Consider the following 15,277-nt stretch of genomic DNA (forward strand, 5'->3'; position numbering starts at 1 on the left):
TGTAAGTTCACAAAACTTTACTCATTAACCTAACTAAAAGTCAATCTTTTTTTTCAATGTAGTCTAGTGTGATTAAAATTAAATGTATTTTAACTGAATTTAAATGCAAATTCATTTTGTTTACATTTGTTTAACTTTTGCTCGCAATTAATACAATTTTAAATGTGTGTTTAATTGACTTAGAACAACATAATGATATTGAAAGTATTATGTTCACAGATGTAAAGTAGCTACAACACATTACTATTAGACTCCTCTCATATATTACATTTTATTTTCAAATATTATGTAGAAAGCTGGCACTAGTTGAGTTCATAGAGCAAGGGCTGGTGATAAAAATGTCAACAATAAGTTGTACTGGATTATACTGTATAAGCAGATGTATTGGAAAAATACATTTCAACTGCATAATGCACACAGTATATATTATAGACAAAACACATTTAAAATACATTAACAAATTAATTTTGGACAACACACTTGAGTTGGAATTAAAATCAATTATTTTCCATGTTTTCCATTAAAACTGTTATTTTATATATTAGTCAATACATCAAAATAAATTCCCTTTAATAACTTATAACTTTAATACATTTAAAACACTATAAATCATAATTATTTAAAATGTATGTTTAAGTAAAACTTAGTAGACATTGCAAAGTGCATTTTTTAAAACATGCACTTAAGTGTGTTTATAAATATTGTCATGAAAGTGTTCTTTCTTTAAGTTAAGCTTAATTAGACAGTATTACAAAGTGCATTTTTAAAAAGTGTACTTAAGTGTGTTAATAAATATTGTGATGAAAGTGTACTTACTTTAAATTAAACTTAATTAGATATTATTACAAAGTGCATTTGTAAAAAGTGCACTTAAGTGTGTTTATAAATATTGTGATGAAAGTGTACTTTCTTTAAGTTAAGCTTAATTAGACATTATTACAAAGTGCATTTTTAAAAATGCACTTAAGTGTGTTTATAAATATTGTGATGAAAGAGTACTTACTTTAAGTTAAACTTAATTAGATATTATTACAAAGTGCATTCGTAAAAAGTGCACTTAAGTGTGTTTATAAATATTATGATAAAAGTGTACTTTCTTTAAGTAAAACTTAATTAGACATTATTACAAAGTGCATTTTTAAAAAGTGTATTTAAGTGTGTTAAGAAATATTGTGATGAAAGTGTACTTACTTTAAATTAGACTTAATTAGATATTATTACAAAGTGCATTTGTAAAAATTGTACTTAAGTGTGTTTATAAATATTGTGATGAAAGTGTACTTTCTTTAAGTTAAGCTTAATTAGACATTACAAAGTGCATTTTTTTAAATGCACTTAAGTGTGTTTTTAAATATTGTGATGAAAGTGTACTTACTTTAAGTTAAACTTAATTAGATATTATTACAAAGTGCATTTGTAAAAAGTGCACTTAAGTGTGTTAATAAATATTGTCATTAAAGTGTATTCCCTTTAAGTACACTTAAGTGGTCTTTAATTTTAATTTTATTATATTATCTGCAAGTGCACTTTTCAAAAAGTATACTTTGATTATTTTAAGCACACAAAAAAGTACACTTTCAATACAATTAAGCACACTTCTTTTTCACAAGGGTACAGAGAGAGATATAATGCGTTTTTTTATTATAACTTTATTTAATGATATAAGTAAACATATAATAAATATATAATATAGTATATAATATAATATATAATATAGTACACATATTTAGCAAAATACTCTATAGCTCTTTTTTTCTAGCTAACTAACATGCTATAGCCTATATATTATGGTCATCAAATGGCTTTCCTGAGGTAGGCTAAATGTTATGTGACATAATTGTTCTCCAGCAGTTTTATTGAACCCTTTGTTTGTTTGATTGATTGGTCGATATTATGTATGAGGAATATACATTTCGGTAAGTTGTACTGTATCTTTCAACAGGGTTCGTGTTTATTTACTATCAGCTAGAGATGATCGGTTCACGTGCCGCTAGGGATATGTCGCGTCACATTTACAAGCAAAACGGTATTTATTGTTTGAATTTCGTAATAAAAGTAACAGAACCTGATAGATACAAGCATGTTGTATAATCGCAGAACTATTGCTAAAACTAGTGTAGTTTGGCAGGGGAAACATACAGCAATGGCTCCGACTAGCGACAACAAAATCTGATAAAACTAGTCTGGTCAGAGGAGTCATATTCCGTGCGCAGCTAAGCAATGAAAGTACATTGTGCTTCCTCATTCAAGAAAATGATTTCTGCTCCCATCGTACTGAATTCCATCGGCTGTGGAGGTGAAGATGACGACTCCCATGATTCCACACTCCTTCACAGTGACAGGACCATCAAGCTACGATGTTGTTAGTGTTGAATAACAGATCTCTGAGGTGATCGTCCCTACTTTATTTTGCACAAGTATGTTACCGATAATATAGATTAGCTTTAGCCACAAGCATGTGCTACTTTAACACAGCATGTTGCAATAATCAGATAGAATCAAGAACAAGCATTTTTCCAATGCAACCAGATAAGCCTAGAACAAGTGCGGCGAATCTCGTGTTCAAGTTCACAAACTTGAATTAATCTGAGGTGAAATCCTTGTGGGGAACGAATTCCTCTCTCTTAATTTACGATTGCACGATTCCTTGTGAGATGATGCGGTTTGCCTGCCGAATTTCGCCTTTTAGTTGGCTCCTTAAAGAAACGCGATAGTGTCATAGTTCTGATAATACTGAGGAGCTTATGAAAGGTGTCGTATTCCTATAGGTAGACGTGGATCAGCTGAAAGTCAGCTGATGCGAGTTGACTAACGTGACATGCCAGAACTGATGCTATGCTTAATTTTTTAAAAATGTATACAGTATGTAAGAAGTAGAAGTAGAAGTCGAGGTAGGTCAAGGTACTTTTTTATTTTCTCCCCTATGGGGGAAATTTGTCTTAGATGAGAGAACTGCTGCAACATTTTTTAGGAATCTTACTGGAGTCTCGGCGCGCTCCCGTCGTCTCGATCGTTAAATGTGAGGTGATAATCTGCAGTCGGCGACCCGATTTATGCCCGTCTTTCTCTAGTCTTTCATATCAAACATGTTTGATATTATCGCAAGTCTTAGCGTAGTCATAGTGACGTAAAACAATCAACAACCAATAAATTCGCTACCTTTGCTGTGAGTATTGTCCATTCTCTGTATTCTATAGTAGATATGTATCTTTTCTTGTATTATGTACCCTCGAATATTCACTGTGAAACACTTGTTCATAATTTCAACACAGCATTTAAAATTATACCCTTTCAAGATATTTAGTTCAAACTATTGTTCTCATCATATAATGATATAGATTCATAACCCCCATATACAGTCATGTGAAAAAGTTAGGTCATACCATTAAATAGTCAACTCTTTATTAAGAAATGTTCACATAACAATGTCTAATTTGATTTTTTTTTCATTCCTGAAAAAGAAAGCGATTTATTGTAATTAAACAATATAAATTACATATTTTTACTCATCAAACTAAAAATATGCATAAAAATGCCTATTTTAATGTAGGAAAAAATTAGGACCCCTAATAACTAGTGATGTTGTTGAAATTACTTCAGTGAGGTAAAATTGTGGAATGGCTGATGTCAAAGTCCTTTGATATCTTTTGAAATCCTTTTCCACACTCATAAGCAGTGTGGGGGAAATATATGGGGGTTATGTACCCTCAAATTTATTATTTGTCCTAATTTATTCCTCCTCAAAAATTGCATTCTTTTAAAATTACATTTCACAGAGAGTCTTAAAAAGGCCTTCCTTATTTTTAAATAGTTTAGTTAAATCACTGGGTCCTTCAGTATTGTTCAAATTGTTATTACATGTCCATATGTTGAAAAATAGACAGGCTTTCGTGGTGTCCTATTTTTTTCACATGACTGTATGGTTGCCTTTATATAATTTAATAATAATGATAATTTATTATTAATATTATTATTATTTTAATTATTATTTAATGATGATAATCACATAATTTGGACAGTGACTCCCACCCCCTGCAGAACACCATCACTGCACTGAGCAGCTCCTTTAGCGATATACTCCTTCACCCCAAATGTGTGAAGGAGAGATCTTATCTGATATACCACCACTGGCCTACCTTCAGAAATATTTTGGATCATGCAACATAATGTGATACATTATGATATTGTAAGAAAAAATGATGTGGACGTCGAAGATCTCAAAAATGAAGTTTATTACAGCATAGCAGTGGCAAGGTACACAAAGCACCTTGGGTTCACCGGCGTCAGAATGAACCCAGAACATCCAAATCTTAAACCTTTTATCCTGTTCTTAATGTAAATTAAGTTGATCTTGTTGCAACAGCTGTGGTCTGTATGTTAATGAAGTTGAGACACCCCATTGTCTGAGAAAGTTCTCTGTGTCCCACACCCAGTCCCATTCTACAATTGACTACCATTTGCTCAGGATGTAATCAACCCAAATGGTCAAGAAACAATAGAACTTGACTGCCTTAATCTCTATGATAATTAAGCCATTTTGGGGATGAGCTTATTCTAAAATATATTTAGGAGTGGAATCTGGGTCGAGGCAGACTACAATTTCTTACAATATCTAACTTTAGCTGCTTCTCCTCCATTTTTGTTAAATCACTGCTGAGCATGATAGGAGGAATTTGGTGGGAATAAAAAGCTAATATAATCTAGTTGTAGTCTTGTAAATAGTGTCACTACAAGATTCAATGTTTGTAAAATCTTTAGTCTGAGACTAAAAACTGTGAACCCCAAGTCTTTAGATGTGAGCTGACAATCTTATAAAGTCTTTTCTAAATCTTTTCAAAGTCTTTAGGTGTACAGAAAGCATTATGCCGAGTTCAGACTGCATGATTTTAGCCCCGATTTTGGCTCGCCGACAGGTTTTGAGAAATCGCCGACAAATGCCCGAAATCACAGGCAAATCGGTGCTCGTTCACGCGAGTGACAATCACGCAGTGTGAATGAGCAAAGACGCGATCTGAGAGAATCACCGACGAGTCGCCGACGCCCGTGAGATATTTGGCATGCTAAATATCTGGACCTGTCGGCGATTCAAAATCCTCCTGTGTGAAAGTGTTCTGACTGAAAACTACATCGGCGATGACTGACAGCCAATGAGAGAGCAAGATACAGAGCAGCGGGGAGTTCGGGGAGGAGTTATAGACCACAATATCAGTATTTTAATAGATATATTTACAATTATATCAAACAGAAACAAAGCACAAACATTTGCTTGACCATCAGCAACAGCAGCACATTGCAAAATTATTTATTTACCCCAAACTCTCTTTGCAGAACACACAGTCCTTGCTCCCCTTGTCTTCCCAGCCATTTCCTCAGGCATAATGTTTTTCTTTTTCTCCTTTTCGCTGCAAATCAGTGCACAGACAATTTGGATCGCAAGCTTCTTGCAGGCTATCATTTTTAATAACAATTTCAAACTCGCGCGAGAACTGCGGTCTTACGCACGCGGGATTTTGCGTTATTTCCTTATCACTTCTCGCGTGTGTTTGGTTGCGAAACGTAGTTTGCGGACCAGACAGAAGTTGTCTGCGATTCTTCCTCCTGAAAGTCATGCAGTGTGAAACCTCCTGTCGCCGATCCATCGCGCAGTGTGAACACACCAGCAACTGAATGTAACCCTGGATAGTCATGCAGTGTGAAAAGAACAGTGACCCGACTACTTTGAAAATCGTGCAGTCTGAACTCGGCATTACTCCACACATTAATCCCAACAAAAGAAACACAATGCTGCTTTGCACTCGTTCTCACATATGTTTTTTGAAACATTTCTTCCTTTCGGAAATTATAAACACAATCTCGTTTTTGGAACAAAACAATCCCTGGATATGCACTGGTAACCTGTTATGGCTTATATTATACATAAATTGTGCTGTTTTAAACTCGACCAAATCCTTCAATTTTAGTGCTTTAGTGCTTACTTTTAGTGCTTCTTTCTCATTGAGACGTGGGGTGCTTCTCAATTCTTATTTGTGCATCCTCGTTTCCTCTCCTCGCTTCCTTTCCTCGCGTCTCAGCTCCGCCCCCTGTAGGATGCGAGGGAAGGCTGCAAGGAAAAGACGCGAGGACGGAGGGATCGAATGAAAGCTTTTTGTATACATTGGAATCCTTGATCACTCGAGCGTCACTTCATCGCGTCATCAGCAGCGCTCAGAGGATCTGCCCTCATGTTGTTGAAATTTGTTTATTTAAGAAATTCATAATAAATAATAATAAAGAAAGATACCCTGTTGAAATATGTGAGGTGTGTGGTTTATATAAACTGCAAAATTAAAGTATAAATCAAAATTATTGTGACCGATGTGAAGGGGGAGGAGTCGAGGAGAATTGATACGTGCCTCATGTTTTAGTCGATAAAACTCTTCCGCATAGGATGCACCTGTGTATCCTCGCTCATGACTCCTCAGGAAGCCTCCTCACTCCTCGATCCTCGACTCCTCGCGGTGCAATTAGAGAATTGAGATGTCCTTCAAGATGGCTGAGCTCGATCGGTTTCCGGGTCATAGGATGGAGGACGGAGGAGAGAGGAGACGAGGAGGGAAGCAGTTTATTGGGCGCTACGAATGTCTATCAAATGCGCCTGTACGTAGCTCAGCCAATCGTTTCAATTATACCAGATGACGTATGTAGAGCGACAGAACTTCGACGAGGAAGAAGACGAAATAAACTTGCGTTCTAAACTACTTAGAACACTATCTAAGGCTGCATCGAAAGGTAACTTCGCATCTGCTGCCATGTTAGATCCATAGATATAAACAAACTGCTTCGGTGTGTCGCATAGACGTCGTCATCGTCTTGCTGCTCCCTCCCCGTTCTGTGATTGGTCCCCTCGCTGAGGCGAAAATCTAGTCCATGGAATCCAGGCTTCCTAGCAGCGTGAATAAAATCGCGCTGCACACAAGGCAGCATGGGGAAACCGTACTCGGTTACCTAACGTAACCTCTGTTCTCTCTAGAGAGGGAACGAGTATTGCGTAAGAAGCTTACGCTACGGGTAAAGTCATCTTTTCTCGAGATATGAAGCCAAAAAATTATCCTTAATTTAATATCTTGTCAACGCAGTGCGGCAGCAAGCAGACCTAGAGCAAGCGAAGTCGCATGCTCATTGGCTGCTCTGCGGCAACTGCAGCAGCCTATCGCTGAAACCTTAGCGTGACGTCACGCCCAATGAGCGCGCTGGGCGCGCTCACGCATCACAGCCCATGTGAGGAGGCGTGGCTTAGCTTATAAAAGAAGGTTCAGAGGCTGCTATTCTCTGGTTTTTGTCGCTGAAGCGAGTGAGCTCGTGGCGCGAGCACGGCGGGTTACGCAATACTCGTTCCCTCTCTAGAGAGAACAGAGGTTACGTTAGGTAACCGAGTACGTTCTCTTACGAGAGGTTCTCTCGTATTGCGTAAGAAGCTTACGCTACGGGAACTTTCCTTGTCAACGCCGTGCGCGCCCCGCATCCACTGAATGAGTCCCAGGGAAAAACCCGGGGAACACTATAACAGGGAACCGGGCGGCCAAGAATGGCTAGCGCAGTACATAAGCACACACATAAGGGGCTCAGAGCGGCGTGGCCGGTCTGACTAACAGCCCCAGAATTGAGCTCAACCAGGAGAGCTAAATCACACAGCAGTAGTCTGCACACAGAGTGGGCTGGCTACGCGGGACTTAGACAGATAAGAGTTTAGCCTGCAGGGCAGGAACTTCCAGATTGTAAAATCTCACAAATGTAGAGGGGGAGGCCCAGCCTGCCGCTGTACAAATGTCATGAATGGAAATTCCGCTAGACCAAGCCCATGAAGAGGCCATGCCTCTGGTGGAGTGGGCTCTGATACCCAGCGGGCACTGCAGATTTTTAGACGCATAAGCGGCTGCAATCGCGTCCACTATCCACCTGGACAGGCTGTGTTTCGAGGCGGCGAGACCTTTGGTGCGCCCACCAAACGAAACGAAAAGCTGCTCCGAGCGCCTGACAGCGGCGGAGCGTGTAGTATAATTCCTAAGCGCTCTGACAGGGCAAAGGAGTTTACCGTCGATCTCGCTGCCGGATGACGGCAAAGCGGAGAGAGAAATGACCTGCGCTCTGAACGGTGTGCCCAGACTTTTGGGGACATAACCGTGTCTCGGTTTGAGGATGACTTTAGAGTCATTAGGTCCAAACTCGAGGCATGCAGCGTTAACTGACAGCGCGTGAAGGTCACCCACGCGTTTAACTGACGACAGTGCTATCAGAAAAACGGTTTTTAGCGTGAGATATTTCATATCCACTGTTTCCATGGGTTCAAAGGGATGCGCTTTCATGGCCTCTAAGACCAGGGAAAGATCCCAAATAGGAACCGACGGGGGTCGCGGCGGGTTCAATCTCCTCGCTCCCCTGAGGAAGCGGATGATGAACTCGTTCCTCCCTAATGCGCGGCCCAGCGCCGAGTCGGCAAAAGCTGAGATGGCCGCAACATAAACTTTGAGCGTGGAGGGGGACCTGCCCGCGTCCAACAGCTCTTGGAGGAAGCACAGCACCTGCGATACCCCACATGTTAGTGGATCCAGCCCTTTGGCGGTGCACCATTTACTAAACACAGACCATTTTGAAGCATAGAGCCGCCTCGTAGAGGGGGCTCTAGACTGTGTGATCGTGTTCACAACCCCTGTTGGCAAGTCAACGGGTAACCGTTGATGACCCACGCATGCAGAGACCAGCGCTCTGGATGGGGGTGCAAAATCGAGCCGTGGGCTTGAGAGAGAAGGTCTCTCCTCACCGGTAACGGCCAGGGGGCTGTGTCCGCCAGCCGTATTAGATCCGGGAACCATGTTTGATTCTCCCAATACGGGGCTATGAGGAGCACCGTGTGGCGCGCTTCCCTGAATCTCTCGATAACCTGCGGCAGCAGGGAGACCGGGGGAAAAGCGTAAAGCGGGCCGCTGGGCCAGTTCTGGGCCAGCGCGTCCTCGTTCTTTGAAAAGAACTTTGGGCATTGCGCGTTGTCTTGTGACGCAAAGAGGTCGACTTTCGCTCTGCCGAAACGGCGCCACAGTAACTGGACTGTTTGGGGATGCAAGGACCACTCTCCCGGGGGAACATTGTCCCTGGACAGTCTGTCTGGACCATCGTTCAGGCGACCCGGCACGTGCGCGGCTCTCAGTGAGCGCAGTGAGTGCTGAGCCCACACTAGGAGGCGTTCCGCCAGGGTGCAGAGCATTTTGGATCTGAGACCGCCCTGGCGGTTCACATAGGCTACCACTGACATGTTGTCTGTGCGGACCAGTACATGGTGGCCTTGCAGGTATGGGAGGAAGTGCTTGAGCGCATTCTCGACCGCCAGCATCTCTAGACAGTTTATATGAAGGCGACACTCCTGGTCTGACCAGCGGCCATAGACCGGTCTGCCCTCGAAAAGCGCTCCCCAACCTCCGTTGGACGCGTCTGTCGAGATAACTTTCCGGCGTGAGACAACTCCCATCGTCACCCCAGTGCGATACCATTCGGCTGCCAGCCAGGGTCGAAGGGCTGAGACACAGCCCTGACTCACTCTGACTCGTAAGCTGCCGGCCGTCCAGGCTCGGTGAGGCACTCGCGCTCTTAGCCAGCGTTGAAGCGGGCGCATGCGCAGTAAGCCCAGCTGAAGCACTGCAGCCGCTGAGGCCATGTGCCCCAAAACTCGCTGGAATGTTCTCAGCGGAGTCTGGTTGCCCGTCTGGAAAGATGCGGCTAGGTGTCGAATGCGGCGCGCGCGCTGCTCTGACAGTCTGGCCGTCATAGCCACCGAATCCAGTTCTATTCCGAGGAACGAGATAAACTGGCGGGGCAGTAATGAGCTCTTGGCCCAATTGACCGAGAGACCCAAATTTTCCAGATGGCCGAGAAGCGCTGTCCTGTGAGACAAAAGCTCTGACTCTGAATGCGCTAGAATTAGCCAGTCGTCCAGATAGTTCAGTACCCGTATCCCCTGAGTTCTCAGGGGAACGAGAGCCGCGTCCATGCACTTCGTGAATGTACGGGGTGCCAAAGATAGACCGAACGGCAGGACGGTGTACTGATATACCCGGCCGTCGAAGGCGAATCTCAAGAATGGCCTGTGACGGGGAATTATCTGGATCTGGAAGTATGCATTCTTCAGATCGAGAGAGATGAACCAGTCTCCCTGGCGAATTTGCGCGAGGATTTGTCTGGTTGTAATCATTTTGAACGGCCGTCTCATGAGGGCTTTGTTCAAGTGTCTCAGATCTAAAATGGGTCTCAGCGTCCCGTCCTTCTTGGGTACGAGGAAATAACGGCTGTAGAAGCCAGACTCGCTCAGAGAAGGATGCACTTGTTCTATAGCCCCCTTGTGCAACAGCTTTGCTATTTCTGCCCGAAGCAGATGAGCCACTTCTGTGTTCACACTCGTCTCGGTTCGCGCTAGAAAGCGAGGCGGACGGCGAGCGAATTGAAGCGAATAGCCGTGCTTTATGGTATTCAGCACCCATTCTGACACGCCCTGGATAGCTTGCCATGCGCTGGCACATCTCGCTAGGGGTCGAATGGTCTCTGGGTTCAGATCGCCGCGCTGTGCGGGATGGGGAACCTGTATCAGAGAAGATAGGGGGACGCGCGCATTGCGCGCGTCGCCGGTGCTCGAATACGGGGGCTCGCAGACAGCGGGGACTGGCTGTGCAGCATTCAATGGCTCGATCACTGTGGACGGGGCACATTTTGAAGCTGGGAGCCCGTGGCGCGAGAGCGGCATGGGGATAAACGTGTCTGATTGTAAGTGCGCGCGCTCGTGAGCGGGCGCGGGGCTTACATACACAACACGGCCAGTGCTGGGGAGCTTTAGAAGATCTGCATCCCGGGATAACTGAGTGACAGAGCGTGCAGCGTGTAGATGTGGGCACAGATTCGTGGGCACATTTTCTACACTTAGCACTCGAGCGGCACTTGCCCGCTTTATGAGAGTGCGCTCTGTGAGCGTTACCGGGGAAACTGTGTTTGTGTGTAGTGGTGAGCACGTGGGTGTGGGCACATTTTCTACACTCATGACACCTTCGGCGTGAGCCGGAAAACCCGAAACCAAACTCTTTATGAGATATCTCTGGGTCGCCGTAAAAACGGCGTTTGTGTGCAGGCGAGCGAGTTGTGTTACTGGCTCGTTGGCTGCGATGTGAACCACTGCATTAGCCTTTTTTAAGGGGACTGACAGGGCTGAGCGCTTTGATGGCGGTCCGGCCGCAGCGGGACTCAGCCATCTTTTCCTCCCTGCGGCTGCTAGGAGGACTTCGCGGGCTCAGGTTTCAGCGCTATCCTAGGCCGGGGTCCCCGGGGGGGAGGCGGTCTGCGACGGCTGACTGAGCGCTGTCTAGGGCGGCCGCCCTGGCGTCGCGAAGATGGAGGCTGAGCAGAGCGCTGTGTCGAGCTGCGTGCAGGAGGCTGATCCTGAGAGCGGCCTGCAGCGGAGCTCGAGCGGCGGGGCAGAAAGAGGTTCATAGCCTGTGAGGCTTTGTGCACCTCTGAGAAGCGATCCACAATCCCGCTGACCGCTGGGCCGAACAGGCCGGTGGGGGAAAGCGGGGCGTTGAGGAAAACTGCGCGCTCCCTTTCGCTCATATCCGCCAGCGTCAACCAAAGGTGCCTTTCGGTGACGGTGAGCGAAGCCATGGACCTTCCGATGGCTTGTGCCGCTGACTTGGTGGCGCGAAGCGAGAGGTCCGTCGCGCTGCGCAGGTCAGTCAGAGTGTCCTGATCCGGGCCTCTCTCGTCCAGATCACGGAGGAGATCGGCTTGGAGGATCTGGAGCACAGCCATGGAGTGCAGGGCGGAAGCGGCCTGGCCGGCGGCAGCGAAAGCGCGGCCGACGAGGGCTGAGGTGGTCCTGCAGGCTTTTGACGGCAGGGCAGACTTTGAGCGCCATCTAGCGGATGGCGGGCAAAGGTGCGTTGCCACGGCTTCTTCGACCGGAGGGATCTGTGTATATCCCTTCTCGGCGGCCCCGTCCACTTGGGAGAGGGTCGCGGAGGCCGGTGAGCGGAGTCTCGCGGAGAATGGGGCGTTCCACGACTTAGCGAGCTCAGAGTGGAGCTCAGGCAGGAAGGGTGCTGACCTAGAGGCGGGCGCTTGGCGGCGGCTAGGCAGAAAACACCCGTCGAGCCTGTTAGGCGCGGGGGCCTTGGGTGGGGACCAGTCCAGTCCCAGCTGGTCGACCGCTTTGGTGAGGAGGCGGAGGAGTTCCGCGTCGACACTGGCGCGGGACTTGCTAGACTCCTGTGTCGAGGAGGCGGAGCGGCAAGACCCCGACCATGCCTCGCTGTCCGAAGCCATAAGAGAACAGCTGTCTGATAAAGCGGCGTCGTCCGCTTCATCCCCTAGGGCGACGGCAGTGCGGGCGAAGGCCGGCCGCTGCGCGTCGGGAAGGAGAGAGGGAGATAGCGAGGCTCGAGGGAGGGGCTCCGGTGAGCACTCAGCAGCTGCCGCGGGTTCCGGTGGCCTCTGAGAGCGGCGCTTCTTCTTGCGCGGCCCGGTGGAGGCAGACGGTGAGACAGCGAGAGCGTCGAACGAGGCGAGTCGAGCCCGCAGGGTCGCCATCGGCAGTTCTTCGCATAATTCACAGACGCCCGCGGAGAGAGCGAGGGCTGCGTGGTCACGACCCAGGCAGAGAACGCAGATCACATGGCGGTCTCTTTCGCTGAGCGGAGCTTTGCAGGAAATGCAGTTAGGCATGATGCAATGAAAAAGGATATAATCGCCGGATAGCGAAGCAGGCAGGGATAGCTGAAGGCGGCGAAGACGACCGGCTTCCTCAGGTAATCCTCGGCTTGCAAGGCGCTTGTTTCAACGGCGGCTTCCTCAGAGTCCAGCGATGCGTAGTGCGTCGCTGAAGAGACAAAAATCAGAGAATAGCAGCCTCTGAACCTTCTTTTATAAGCTAAGCCACGCCTCCTCACATGGGCTGTGACGCGTGAGCGCGCCCAGCGCGCTCATTGGGCGTGACGTCACGCTAAGGTTTCAGCGATAGGCTGCTGCAGTTGCCGCAGAGCAGCCAATGAGCATGCGACTTCGCTTGCTCTAGGTCTGCTTGCTGCCGCACTGCGTTGACAAGATATTAAATTAAGGATAATTTTTTGGCTTCATATCTCGAGAAAAGATGACTTTACCCGTAGCGTAAGCTTCTTACGCAATACGAGAGAACCTCTCGTAAGAGAACCAGGCTAGTTGAACGCAGAACTAAAATTAATAAAAAGCAGTCTAGCATAGACAACCAGACTTTCCAAATGTTTCAAAATATGGTGCATTAGTGTAGAAATAGCATCATTAGTACTGCGGTTACTCTTGTATGCAAACCGATAATGATCTAAGGATGGCTCCACTTGGCTTCGCAACTCTTCTATAATAAGTTTTTCCACTGATTTCATGACATTAGATGTCAGGGCCACAGGCCTGCCCTGCAGTCATTATTATCCTGCGGATATGAATTTTTTTGGAGTTGGAATTATGATTATATTCTGGCCTTGGCTACATAAGCGTCCTTAATATTACCATAACACTTGTCTAGAATAGTATTTTTCCTCGTACCACACTTGACATATTGGAAAAAAAACCTGGTAAGGATCTCTCCAATCCACACTGGTTAAAGGGAGTACTGTAAGGGAGTACTAATACAATTATGAAACTATGAAATGTTTCTGGTGAGTTTATATACATTTCTCATAATGTAAAAAACATTACATTGAGCTCAAGATTTTATTACTTTTTTAGAAGATTATTACAATATGAACATTTTATTACAATAATAATGTAATACTTCTTACATTATGTGCAGCTATTACAACATGCTTCATATGTTCTTATACGTTGATAATTGTCTGTAATAATGAAAGTCTAGATTTGTCTTTTATTCTAAAAGACAAAATAATAATAATAATAATAATTCTTTACATTTATATAGTGCTTTTCTGGGTACTCAAAGCGCTTTACAGAAGGGGGAATCTCCTCAGCCACCACCAAGTTGCAGCTTCTACCTGGATGATTACAACATGTTCTTGTTTAAAGGTATATTTCATAGAAAAGTGCTGCCACCTGCAGACCTCAGAGAAGCATTGCCTGTTCAGGGTAAGTACTAGTACTATCTTTCTATCTACTAGTACTATTAGTTTAATTTGTTGTTGTTGTTGTTGTTTTTGTTCTACAATGTTTGTATAGATCAGTGGATTTCAATCCTGGTCCTCCTGGGGACCCAACGCTCTGCACATGTTGTATGTCACCCTTATTTAACACACCTGATTCAGATCATCATTACAGCTCCATAAACTGCACTGTGTCAGTTATTAGAGACATATAAAACGTGCAGAGCGGTGGATCCCCAGGTGGACCAGAATTGAAAACCACTGATATAATGAATCTATAATAAATCAGGAAATTAGATGAGATGGTGGTTATATGGTAAAATAAACCATTCATATGGGCTGACATTCTCTTGATTTTTCTGCTTATAGGTGAAACCGTAATAATTCTAATGAAATGTAAAAATAAATTTATATTTATTATAATTTATTATAATTTTGAACAAAATAATCAGGATTATCAATTTAACCATTATGCAGCATGATTAAAATGTGGCTTAGTTTTCATTAACTAAAACTAGACTAAAAACTAGGACAAGGTTGATAAAATATGATAATACCTCAAACACAGTCTCGACAGTTCACGAAAGCTGTCACATTAACAGGTAGGCTATGCAAGACAGTGGTTGAATCTGCAAAATTAGTCTTTTTTTTATTTATTTTTTTATGTCGGTAATGTTTTGCTCTTGGTCTTCTACTAGTGCTAACAACTTGTACAACATATCCACGTTCTTAGAATTAGCTGCTTGTCTAATCAAATTATTGTACTCTAGATCAGATCTAATACAAATAACTAAATGTTCTGTTGTTGGCACACTTTGTAGACAGCACCCCCCCAGAAGACAACAAAAACAAAACAATGCCTTCACAAAAAAGAAAACAGAGACAGAGAGAGAAAGCACGACGAGAGGCTTCTAAAGGCAGTTCAACACTGCAAACATGGATTCAAAGCTTCAGCAAGCCAGCAGGTAAATCATCATATAGAACAGTTAGCAGACAGTGTGTGTTTAATTCTTGTAAGTATATTTCCCATTATAATCACTTGTCTTAGTTGAGACTAACACATCATAGGCTCTAAATGAGTTGTATATTAGCACAGTATACGGATTTATGCTGTATTCTATATGAAATTAAATGTCTATTAC

At 44.4% G+C, this 15,277-nt stretch overlaps 1 protein-coding gene across 5 annotated transcripts in view; it reads left to right on the forward strand.

The window, feature by feature from the left end:
• LOC307152878 (up-regulator of cell proliferation-like) overlaps positions 1–15,277 on the forward strand; it is a 37,472-nt gene that overhangs the window by 4,814 nt on the left and 17,381 nt on the right. For 2 of the 5 annotated variants that reach the window (XM_079861861.1, XM_079861862.1), the window contains exons 2-3: positions 13,958–14,121; positions 14,957–15,100. The exons of 1 other annotated variant lie outside the window; for it this stretch is intronic. In XM_079861861.1, coding sequence (XP_079717987.1) covers positions 14,046–14,121; positions 14,957–15,100 — 220 coding nt within the window. In that variant the 5' untranslated portion in view covers positions 13,958–14,045. Of the gene's footprint in view, positions 1–1,964; positions 2,027–2,243; positions 2,390–13,957; positions 14,122–14,956; positions 15,101–15,277 lie in introns of those variants that run through there. 2 more of the 5 variants (XM_079861859.1, XM_079861860.1) reach the window with 2 other exon arrangements.

This window comes from Squalius cephalus (assembly GCF_949319135.1).
Source record: "Squalius cephalus genome assembly, chromosome: 24".
NCBI lineage: Eukaryota > Metazoa > Chordata > Actinopteri > Cypriniformes > Leuciscidae > Squalius > Squalius cephalus.